The sequence below is a fragment of the Mastigoproctus giganteus genome, chromosome 10 (genome assembly GCF_048544385.1).
Source record: "Mastigoproctus giganteus isolate SK-2022 chromosome 10, ASM4854438v1, whole genome shotgun sequence".
Lineage (NCBI taxonomy): Eukaryota > Metazoa > Arthropoda > Arachnida > Uropygi > Thelyphonidae > Mastigoproctus > Mastigoproctus giganteus.
In genome coordinates this window covers 185,071,610-185,084,732 of record NC_143584.1, presented here as the reverse complement: position 1 = coordinate 185,084,732, position 13,123 = coordinate 185,071,610, and the positions used below count along the sequence as shown (strand labels likewise).

At 34.8% G+C, this 13,123-nt stretch overlaps 1 protein-coding gene across 2 annotated transcripts in view; it reads right to left on the bottom strand.

Annotated features, from left to right (window-relative positions):
* The window catches only part of pix (ATP-binding cassette sub-family E member 1 pix), a 120,904-nt gene that overhangs the window by 6,466 nt on the left and 101,315 nt on the right, over positions 1-13,123 (bottom strand). For both annotated transcript variants that reach the window (XM_090383954.1, XM_090383955.1), the window contains 4 exons: positions 6,318-6,449; positions 3,530-3,699; positions 3,063-3,328; positions 293-404 (listed from right to left, as the gene is read on the bottom strand). In XM_090383954.1, the coding sequence (XP_090240080.1) occupies positions 293-404; positions 3,063-3,328; positions 3,530-3,699; positions 6,318-6,449 (680 nt within the window). The remainder of the gene's footprint in view (positions 1-292; positions 405-3,062; positions 3,329-3,529; positions 3,700-6,317; positions 6,450-13,123) is intronic.

Genomic DNA, 13,123 nt, shown 5'->3' with positions numbered 1-13,123 from the left:
GGTTGTGCACACCGATGGTGCCCAGTCACCCACCAATAAGGAAACAAACTTTGATATACAATCCGGGGAGTGGCATATATTAAATATGCAACTTATTTGATTTGCAAGACTAAGGCAACTCATGGTTTGCTCTTATCTACATGTATATCTAAGGCTTTTGCCAATGCACATAGTTATACTTTATGGCTCCATTAAAACCCATAAAGTATTTGCTCTAAATTTACTTGTTCCCTATCACATATTTAAGCAAACAGTTCTAAGGCTTCTGAAACAGCTAATATGCATTTCTTACCTTTACAGAATTCAGCTTATTGATGCGAGGCCTGTAATTGTTAGGATCCCTGCGGAAAGTTATGTTCAAGAGTTCCAAAAATTTATTCATACCAGCAAGCAACATCTGTGGTCTAGAAGAAACATTTATTAAAGTTTAAATACATATTAAATAAAATATAAATTTGTAATTTTTATATATATTTTATACATATTTTAAAGTATATTACTCTAAAGTAAAACACTACTAAAAATTTACTCAAAACTGTAATCAAAAAAAAAATTAAGGCAACAGAAAATAAAATGTCTAATCCAAAAATAAAGTTGGCTGGTTCCACAAACCTGTCAACTATTGAGGAATCTGAATCTGTAAAACTTCTTATATACATACAGATTTTTTTTTTTGTCTGAACACTAACACTAGAAGTGTCCTGGAAACTTTCTTTCAAGTTAATAATAATTTCTTCATTTGGTGTTTAGTTGTTCTTTATGTTATCAAAATGTTTTGCACATTTAAATAGTTGGAAATATCATTTTTCAACATGTGCTATATTAATGCTGCACTGGCACAAAGTGCAAACTCACTTTCCTTTTCTAACTTAAAAATACACAAGAATATATGCATCCATAAACATTTGAAAATAATGCTTGCTACTTTTGTTATCCGATGCTGTTTGTATTTTAAGTAAATAAAGCAATAACCATGAGAGATGTTGAGGGGTTTTATGATTTTCTTAACTTATATATTCAGTCAGGAATCCATCTATATTCAAATCCCTCCCTCTCTCCCCGTGCTGAAACTTTTACACCAGTTACAAGTACCTGTGCAAAAATGAATGCCACAAGAGCCACCTAATGATAATTTGAAGCCCACTACAATAAATATATAGCATAATTCCATTTGGTAAGTGTATCAATATACAACCCGAGACAAGACATTCTCTAAATTTTATGGATAAATCATAACTAGGCAGACATGCTTCCGTATTTCTCCTTCCCATTTTTTATCACTATCATTTGTATATTACAGACGTTAAGCAGACTGAGAAGGAACTTTACATGCATAATGTCAACTGGCCAAGCAGACACTTTCAAACTATAGTACTGTTCTTAATCCAAGATGGCCTATGGAGTTTCCTGTGACAAAGTTCCATATATCTTAGATAAAAATGGATAATTCTTTATGTGGAGCTACAAGACAGTTAATGAAAACATTCAGCAATATTAGCTTTAAAAACATCCCTTACATTTTTTTGCAAAGGTAACATAACAAAAATTCACTGTTGTTTTGGGGCATCTGGCCAAAGCAGCCAGTATAACCTTGTCAAAAAATACTACAAGGGAAAAAAAACATTACATATCATTATTAAATATGGGTCTTCTCGAAGAAGGGAAAGGTATGAATGTATTCCTGCCTGAATAAATAAGTTAAGAAATTCAAAAACTGATCCTGATAATTTGCTGACAACAGATTCTATTTGGTTTTCAAACATTTTAAAGCCAACCAATATTTCACACAGATTGTAGAATGTGGAGGTGCAAACTGGTTTGGCACTTTGTTCAGGAACTTTAAGCATACTATGTTTTAGCAGAGCCCACCAATTCTAATTAGGCTAAGCAAGGTTCAAAAGCACCATTAGCAACCAATACATGTCAGATTAAAGTCTTACGAGCAAGTGTTTAATTTTGAAGATTACATATTCAATTGGCAAATATTTGTCAATTATGGAAATCATCCGGTTCATAACTTCTGTGTATTGCCAATGATTTAATTCACATACAACTTTTTATCTTTATTATGTTGAAGCTAACAATTTTGATGACAATCTTTCAATTCAGCAGAGCTGAATGAAAATTTAAATAGTTTGGTGCATTTAACTTTAATATAATTTGTTATTTATTTTGATAAGCTGGTTTTACACATTCTTTTTTTGAATTCTTTCTCCCCACTTAATATTCTGTTCAAAACTTGTGCAAATACAAGATCTTGTGCTTATGACCTCTCACCTCCACCTAACTATGGGAAATCGGTTACTTTCTGGTTAACTGTTTGGGTTACAAATTAAAACAATATTAAATATCAGACATTTTTCTAACCCACCCTCTGCCATAGAATATGCTATTTCCGATTCTAGCTATCCTTGCACTAGCTCTTCCCCCCCACCCTCTCTTGGACAACCTATGGCAGAAATGGCAAACCTTTCTACCTTGTGTACCAAAAATAAGCTGAAAAAAAAATATAACAAATTTAAAAAAATGACTAAATTTGGTAATTAGTCTTTACTGTTATTATATAAAAAAAAATAAACAATACTCGAAAGTTTCTAATTAGAACTTTGTTGCTGTTTAATTCTGCATGCAATTACAATTATGCTTTGGATGCCAGATGTGGTTGTTACACCATAAAACTGTCTTCAAATTAAAAAAAATACTTGTTATAACAAACTGTTTATGAATGGCCATGTGCCCATATATTTTCCTATGCATGTCACTCATGGTATGTGTGACATTGGTTTACTATCCCTGACTTACGATATCCCACAATCATAACATTTAAACAGGTGTAACTCTGAAATAAATGCAACAAAAATTTGAATTAGATTGTGTACAATATAATAAGAAAACTTCATTGGCAGGTATAAAATTTGTTTTCCCACAAATGAAAGGTCTAGCAGGGTTTAAAACACACCTATGAAGTATTTCAATTCCAAACTGATAAGAACTGGTGCCATTTAAACAAAGTAAAATATTAGCATTAAAAACAAAAAAAAAAGCATGGGGCAATTACTTACGTGTTAGCTATTGTCTGTACAGATGGTGTTCCCTCAAATACAATGACCCGATCAGCAAGATAGGTTGCCATGATGAAATCATGCTCAACAACAAATCCTGTCTTCTTTGCATGAAGAATGAAACGTTTGATCACTTTGGCTGCAACCAAACGTTGCTCAGAATCTAGATAAGCTGATGGTTCATCAATAAGGTACACATCTGCTGGCTTTCCTAGGCAAAGTGCAAGGGCCACTCGTTGCAGTTCTCCTCCAGATAAATTTTGTACCTTGTTTGATAAAAAAATTTTGTATTAAAAAAAAAAAAAAAAAAATTGATATTTGAAGAAATTCTTTTAATATTTTATTTTCTAATTTCTTTACAAATGTAATCTTTAAAATAAAAATCACAAATTACGGCAAATTAAAAACACCCTGTTTCTTTAACAGCATCAAAAAAAGTTGGTGAAATACAAAGAAATATTCCATACCTCTTGATCCATAATGTTATCTATCTGTAAAGGCTTCATAACATCAGCAACAAACTGGGGATGAATGTAAGCATCTCTAATCTTCTCGTGTAACAGCTGCCTCACTGTTCCTTGAGATTTAGGAGATATCTTCTGTGGTTTATAACTGATATTTAAAGAGGGCACATCATCTGAGAAAAAAATAAAATAAAACAAAGCTTTAAACACCTGCTTCCACAGGAAAGCTAACATTATGTTAGCATTTTGATGATTGAAGCAATAATTTAAATTCAATGAATAGAGGTTTGGCTATGGTTCTAAGGTAATATATATTATCACAAGCATGCCATATATTACAGAGAAACAAATTTAATGAACAGGAATTACTGGTTAAATCAACAAATGCTGACATAATAGGAATATTCCAATAACTATATCAAAGCATTCGGACACGGGTAACGCAACTTTTCAGTGTACTAATCTCTTTGTAATGAGGATTATTTATTCCCAAATAACTGTTTCAAGAATGCAATACCATCATTATTAAATTTACACAGTAACCAATTTTTAAAGTAACATGGCCAAAAAAAAAAAAAAAGGCTTTGCTTCCAATTAAGGTCATAAGATGTGGCTAGAAAGTTCAAAAATGGCCACAGCAGGGTACAGCTGTCAAGACCAACAATCAAGTTATACTGTTTTTTTTTTTTTTTTGTTTTTTTTTTCATGTCATTACAGCAATAATAAAATAATTTTTACTTCAAATAATTGTCTGGAAGACTTATGAAACACTGTGGGAACCTGAAATTTCTGGTTAAACAGAAGAAAAGCTACAACTGTTACAAGATCTTTATAGGAAGCTTGCAATGTAGATGGAACAAGATTGAGTAGCACAATTTTCTGAAGAAAGAGAAAATGTCCCTGCAATGATTCTTATTCAACAACAAAAACTGTTGAAATTGTAAAAAAGTTGAGAACTTGTTAGTACCAATTGAAGAATGACTCAAAATTATGGTATAACAACTGTGAGAAGATAAAGACAGTCAAATTTTAACCATAAATCTACAAATGATGGTGCCATAAAACTGAACTTATGACTAATAAATGAGACAAGAACAGGTTTACATCAACCTTTTTGGACAAAATTCAAGCAGAACCAAACTTGATGAATAACATCACAGGACATGAAAAATGGATATCTTAATGTGACCATTAGATGAAAAGGTAAAGCAACAGCAGAAGACACCAACTTCACCAAGAATGAAAAAAAAAAGCAAGAATAAGCAAATCAAAATTCAAGAATATGTTCGTCATTTTAATATTCATTATGTTCATCAAAAAAGTATTGTCTAGTGAGAATTTGTTCCTGAGGACACAGTCAATCAGACAATTTAATTACAAGTACCAAAGTGTTTGAGGAATTGCAGAAAATTTGCAAAATTGTGTGTGGCTAAGAGAACCAAATAAATTAAGAATCCGCTTTTGATATTCCTATAAATTTTATCTATTCTCTCTCTCTCTCTTCCCTCCACCATTGTTAATTTGCAGTCCTTCAACAGCAGCACTTATTGATTATTAAATCTATAAAACAGTATCTCCTGGAATAATTCTTTATCATTGAAATAGCCTGCTAGTTTAACACACACACACTGTACCATAACAATGAGCCAACTCACAATGTTATTTATAAAGAAATTTCTGTAGAAAAACACAGATCCTTACAATGGAATATCCTGCCTACTCTGATTTGGTTTGGCTTTATCTGACTTATTTCTTTCCCAAGTATAAAAACTTCACTACAGGGACACATTTTGAATCTTTGAAGGAAGTAAAGCATTATACATCGGGTGTGCTAAAATCAATATCAGTAAACAAGTTCCAGAAATACATGGTCATAAAGTTACCAAAAGGAACAACTTGGAAGAGGACAAACATAAAACAAATAATTAGCAAGTTCAATGTTTACTTAATATAAAGTCCTTGCAACTTGCTAGGTCCCCCCCTCATATTTGCTCTTAAAAACCAAGGAAACCTCAAATGAGCTCAGAAAAGATGGGCATCTATATCAAGCATAGTGTAAACACCCCTGTCATCATAAGATGGGCATTTTATCCTTGTAAACTTATTTACTTCTACTACAGGAACTCCCCGACTTACGTAATACTTGACTTTACGCAAGTTTTTGCCGGCCGGTGCAAACTTTAAAAAAATCGTGGAAACATATTTTGCATCCCGTACGAATAAATGGAGGTATTGTGAAAATATCGTAATGTGAACCCAATAACATGTTTTTTTGGTGATTCGTTCCAAGACCTTGGAAGTTGAAATTTTTGCTATATAACTAAGCTATTTATTTCTCTAAAAGGTCACTTTCATTGTTATCATATGTTCCATTATGAGAATCAATTTTGAACACCTGTGTGATATTTTTCTAAAATAAAACAATAAAAACAATTTGAACCTTCCAGTTTATTGAACTTTTCTGTTAGCGCAATCTATTATATCTACTCGATCTTATTGCATTTGCAATAATCCCAATAACTGGAATTGTGTGGGTTTTTACGTTATTATGGTGAAATGTGTTCTCACTTCACTGAAATCTTCAATCATATAAAAAACAAAAATTTTCAGAATCTTCTCTTCATTCCTATTTACTTATTACAATGAAGAAAGAAAAGCGATCAACGGAAAGTGCAAGTGCTGGCAGTGCTAGGAAACGAAACAAAACAAAATTGATTTAGAAATGAAAATGATTAATTAAGAAGTACGAAACTGGACAAAGTTTTTGAAGAGCAATAAATAAAACACTTACCTCCTTCATCTGGTTTTAATCTGCCAGCCATCATTCTGATAAAAGTTGTCTTACCAGTACCATTTTCTCCCAACATGACAATTATTTCTGAATCAGTGAAAGTACCTGCATCTACACTCAGTTCAAATTCACCTAGAACAAAAATTTTTAATAAAACATTAATAACAATGACATTAACAGTCTTATACTGTACACGTGTAATGCACACACAGCATTTCTACTACCATGGTAGTTTTAATGCATTGTTTGATTATATCTCATATTGTGAATACCTTCACAATGAGTTGCCATGGTATTGCACTTCCTCGAATAAATAACACTTCACCAGTGGAGAAGACTAATGTTATTATTCTTGGTGGATACCACCATATACAGATGGCACCATTTCGAAGCTTGTTGGCGGGTGGGTAGGTACCCTGTTGTTGCAATAGTGACAACCCAGTTATGAAGTATAACTCTGCAATATGTGTGTGTATATATATATATAAATATATATATATATATATATATAAAATCTAATTTACACTGATGTTCAAAGAAAGTGCATCACCCCTTAAAATTGTAATTGTCGTCCAAATAATGTAAGTATATGGCAATATTTCTTGCAGATTGAATCAGATAAGATTGACACGCGTAGGTGATGACATAATATTGCATCAGCTGTTACTTTCAGCTATATAAGCATGCTCTGCAAGAGTTGCAGTCATTTCTTGCTTGTCGGGATGGCAAGTTACATGCAGTTGATGCCATGAAGAAAGTGTGCTATTGTTGCTTTACACGAGGATGTTCTTCCCATCGTATTGCTTATAGTGTCTTGTAATCAGTCAACAGTGAGTAGATTTCTTTCCAAACTCAAGAATACTGGTTCTGCTGATAGGAAAAAAAGGAACCAGATGCAAATGAGTGTCTACACCAAAACAGGACCACGTTTTGAAGTGCTTATGCCTTAAAAACCGTAAAGCTTCTTCGTCTGAGTCCATCTTCAAAAATGGACTTGTAGCCCATCGTCCTAAGAAGCCCCTCCTCACACAAAAAATGAAAAAACGCCCGATTAATTGGTGTAAGGAGCATGTCAAATAAACCCCCGACCAGTGGAAGTCAGTTATTTTCTCAGATGAAAAGAAATTCACCCTACATGTCTCTGATGGGAGACAAACGATTCGCCGTAGACGTGGCGAAGAATACCATACAGACTGTATGGTGTCTACAGTGAAATTCCCTACCAGCCAAATGATATGGGGGTGCATTTCTTATCACGAAGTAGGTCACCTGCAGTTTATAAAAGGTTCCGTAAATGCCAATGGATACCTGGCTATATCGGAAGGCAAATTGCTGCCAACCATTTCAACCTGCCAAGTAACTGCATCTTTCAGGACGACTCTGCTCCTTGTCATTGGGCGAAAAGTGTAAGTCAGCACTTCTGTAGTTACTTTAGTTTCATTTCTGCATTAGAGGTTCGACAGTAATGTGTTTACATTTGTTACAGGTTAAAAAATGATTAGAAGAACAGTCCATTACAACTCTTAGCTGGCCAGGAAACAGCCCAGACCCGAATCCTACAGAGAACTGTTGGTATCGTGTGGAATCTCAGTTGCCAAAAAGAAACAAAAGACCCTTCGTGAACTTCAGGAAGCCATAATTCGTGTTTGGAACCACGAACCATCAATTGATTATCTTCAGAAATAGATCTTGTCAATGCCTTGACAGTGTGCTGCTGTCATCAGGGCCAGAGGCGGTTCAACTAAATATTAGTTTGCACCTGTTGAACTTTTCATTTTGTTTTCCATTTAAAACGATAAACTGAAGAAAATTGAGGACTTCTGATAACATTTCAGCCATAATTGTCATATTTACCAAAACTTATATAAAGGTTGCAAATGCTCATTTCGGAATATATTTTGAGAGCACTTGTCAAATATTACTTAGCTTTGCTTAACTATTAATAAATATCTTTTGTTTATATTTCTATTTGTGATGCTAGTCATTAATGTAACATACCATTGCAAAAAAGGGTTAGAAATGTGAAATTCCTAGGTGATGCACTTTCTTTGAACACCAGTGTATATGGTATATAGTCATATATATATATATTTTTAAAAATATCCAGTAATTTCTTAAATAAAACAACTTATCTAATCAAACTCAGTTTTCTTTCTCTTTATTCATTCTCTGTTTCCAGTCTGGAAGTATTTTCTCAAAATTTTAGTAGACATTTATGATAATGTGTTTATGTCACTTCCCATCCCCTGTTGAACCCATTCACCAATCATTAAAAATCAGTAACTCACACTTTGGCTTATGCTGAAACAACCTTGCCTATTCCTCAATGAAAGAAAAGATAGTAGTTCTCAACATATTTTTTTTTAATGTTCTCTTACTATATTTTATTTCTCAGTCTAGCATATTATTACCCATCAACAGTTTTTATATTGTGAGTAATCATGTAGAGGTTTGGTGTTGTCTTCAGATGCATATAATGCAGCTGTGCAAGTCATATATTAATAACAACACAAAGAAGGGATGCCAGAATCAAATATTTGCATTAAGACACCCTACAGAATTTAAATTTGTTACTTTTCAAAAAACGTGTAAAAAAAGTAGGTAGAAAGCTGCTCTTTCAAATTTCATAAAAATATGGTATCACGGGTATCTTTTAAGAGGGATAAATATTTATACAGGGTGTTTCAGTTAAACGTTTCAGAACTTCTAAGAGGGGTAGGGTACATCCTGACAACTCGAAATCATATAGCAATGTGGGGTCGGAAATGCTTTCCTGAAGCGGTGTTGTACACAGAAGCACCATAAAGAAAAGAGACCGTAAGTGAGAAATCGTTTTAATAATACATGAAAAGAAGCAAAAGGTACATGGATTAAAGTAAGTGTTCGAAGTTTCTTCCACGGGCTACAATGCACGCCTCACATCTCCGACGCATGGACATCCGACATTCTGGAATACTCCAGGCGAATTTCGAATTTCTTCGGCAGCTACTGCGATTCTTGCAACCAGCTCCTCAGCATTGTCAACAGGGGTGTCATAAACTAGCGATTTCATATGACCCCAGAAATAAAAATCAAGACATGATAGGTCGGGTGACCGAGCAGGCCAACGCACGGGACCACCACGTCCGATCCACTGTTGACCAAGTGTGACATCCAGGTAGTTACGAACATCTCCGCTATAATGGGCAGGGGCTCCATCGTGTTGGAACCACATTGTCTGTTGCGTCGATGCAGAAATCTGTTCATCTCTCAAAAGTTGTGGCAATACTTGCTGCAGAAAGATCAAGTAGATAGGTCCGGTTAGACGACACGGTAACAGGTAAGGTCCGATGAGGTGATCTCCCATAATACCGGCCCATACATTGACCGAAAATCGAATCTGTGCTGCACGACGACTTCTGTGTACAATACCGCTTCAGGAAAGCATTTCCGACCCCACATTGCTATATGATTTCGAGTTGTCAGGATGTACCCTACCCCTCTTAGAAGTTCTGAAAAGTTTAAACTGAAACACCCTGTATACACAGTGCAAGTGAAAATTACAGACTAAAATTCTTTAATTCATGATAGTCCCCCTGGAACTCTATACACTTGTTTTATTATGTCTCTTTTAATCATTGAAAGTATTCTTGAAATTTCTCCAAAGTTATCTTGAGATGGACAGTCACATTTCTTTGTATGTTTTTGATGATATGAAATATTTCCCCTTCATCTTCTGACTTATTTCTCTTTCTAAAATTAAAATATGAAGTTGAAAGGGATATGATTTCATATCATCAAAAACATCCAAAAGAATGTAGTCAACCGTCTCAAGGTGGAATTCCAAGAATATTTTCAATGATTAAATAAAGTGTAACACATGTATAGCGAGTCCCATGGAAACTACTGTGAATGATTTTCATAATAAATTCTTTTTCTGAACATGTGCTTCTTTTTTTTTTAGAATTTTGTCTCATTACTTTTCAGACACTATGTAAAAATGGCAAATCAGTAGTGAGGCAAGGCTGCACCTTACTGCCAAAAAGTTTAATGCAGAAGATGATCTTCTGAATCTCTGATTAAATCAGAGATTCATTTATTCAGAAATGATTCAGATTCATTTCTGAATCTCTGATTAAATCAGAGATTCAACCTTTGGCATGAAAATTAATTATACAAACAAAAATTATGAAAGTTGGGAGACACAAGAACAAGTTAGTAATTTGGTGCGTCTAGGAACAGTATTTAATGAAGAATTATACATGGCAATAAACATAACCACTGCCCTTCAGGCTGTGTGTGTGTGTGTGTGTGTGTGTGTGTGTTTGTTTGCGCACGTACAGTTTCTGCTGCAATATTTTTACTCTTGTTACCCTTCTCTTCCCTCCCTGTTGGTTTGATGATCGTTATTTTTAATTTTGACTATTTTCGCTCTTCTGTCTTGCCATGCTACTGGAATTATTTTTTATTATCATTCTAATTTACTTTTATATTTCAAGCATCATGTAGAGGAATGTTATTTGCTTTACCTTTTTATTTATTTTTTTTTTTCAGCGGTTTTTATCATGCATTTCTTATCCCACATCTGGTGAGTTTATATATATATATATACAGTGGTACCTCGGTATACATCCTTAATCTGTTCCAGATCCTTGGACTTATACCAAACAGGACGTATACCAAACAAATTTTTCCCATAAGAAATAAAGGGAAAATGATTAATCCGTTCCCATGAAAAAAAATTCTATTGTTATTGGCATATTATACAATGTCCCTGATCTTTGTTTTTCACAATCGTAGATACCGTCGTTCTCGGCATACGGTATGCAGCAGCCAAGTCCCGGATACACATGCCACCTTCATACTTATCAACAATCTCTTTTTTCACCTCCGTGATGATCTTGCCCCGTTTTCTTCGTTGCTTGGCTCTTCTCATTAACTTTGTTAGAACTTATGGTTAATGAATTTACAAAACATTTACGCGAAAAAAAACACAAAATCACGTGAAAATTCACAGAGTTATAGCGCGGGCTGTTCACTGAATGGTAGAAACTGTCGTACTGACACTCGTGGGCAGTCGTGCCAGAGATGCCAGATCTTACCCCCTCTCCAAAAACCGAATTCAGTCGATCGAGGACATAAGTACGCACACGTCCTCGGTCGGTTTTATTCGGAAAGCCGAGTGAGGATGGGCACGCGTACTTTGCTAGCGTCCGTCCTTGGTCGGCTTTTATTCGGTTTTTGGAGAGGGGGGGTAAGATCTGGCATCTGAGTCGTGGCTTTGTCTTGAGAGAGATAAACAAGGGTAGCACGTGGTGTCGTGACTCATTTTGAAGCACGCGAGTCGTATTCCAAACAAAGGTCGTATACCAAACAAAATTTTTCGCGTCCCAACAGGACGTATATCAAGTTGGACTTATTCCAAAGCAGACGTATACCGAGGTACCACTGTATATATAAATATATAAGTATACATACACTATATATATAGATCTGTGGCTGTATATGTTCTGGGCTGATTTTGCCTGTTTGCAGTGGAACACCTGTTTCCAGTGAGTGATAACTCACAGGGGAAAACTTTGAATAACAAACATAATACACAAATGCAAACACACACGCTTACACTTTTTACTGAAAGCTATGTAAAAACTCATTAAATTCTAGGAATCAAATGCCAACCTTTTCCAAATGAGTGCCAAGTGACTTAGCCACTATGCTGATAGAGAGGACATACTTATCTGTATACATAAAAATGAACCTTACTCTTTGAATGTCACAAGACTGTAGCACAGGGGTGTCAAACTGGCAGCCTGCGACAGGTTTTTTTTTTTAGGTCTGCAGCATCCCCATAGACAATAATGACATTTCTAAAATGCATATCTACCGCTTTCCACTCCTGTCTATTGTTTTCTGTGATCGTGCAATTTCCAGAATTTTCCATTGCCTATTTAAGCGATCATTTTGTGGGCTGACAATCTTACTGTAGCTTTCATACTGTTTGAGTGGGTTACATCATAATGCAAGTGAGCTAATATTTGTGTTGCCGTTTCTATTTAATAAGGTCAGTAAACAAACAGTTTTGTGTTGTGACTCTTTGATTCCGACGTGATGTTGCTTTCCAAGCCAACCAGAAAAGGAAAGGTTGATAATGAGGGTAGACAGTTCCAAGAAAGATGGGAATTGAGTTACTTTTGCACAGAGGTAAAAGGTAAAATTGTATTATTTGCAATGAATCGATTAGCATCATCAAAGAGTATAATATTAAATGACACCATGATACAATTCACAAAGAAAACTTTTCCCTCTTCGAGGATAAATTAAGAGAAGGAAAACTAAAGGATATGAAGAACTCACTTCAAAGGCAGCAAAATGTAAATAACAAAAATTAACAAAGGTAGTGAATGGTGGTGAAAGCCAGTTATCAAATTAGCTATTTACTGGCAAAACCTTCCAAACTTTTCAGTGAAGGCTCAGTGGTTATTATTATTATTATTATTAGCAATATGGTGCAAGGAAGCTTGAGGCTTTTATGCTGCACCAGGAAAAAAAAAAGTTCCCGAGTTACCCTGAGAGAGAGAGAGAGAGTCAAGAGTAGAAGGGAATCACGAAGAAAGAGAAGAATGATGATATCCAGCTGAGGACCCTGGGTGTGCCAAGCCCATACTCACCAGATATGAGCCCCCAGGGTTAAGAAATGCATGATAAAAACAGCTGAAAACGTCTGTCCCGGAAATGTGAAAGTGTTCCAAGAAATTTCATTGTCAAGGAACACAGTGGCTGAAAGGATAACCAAGACAGCAGAAAACTTGCAGGAAGAATCCTTAATG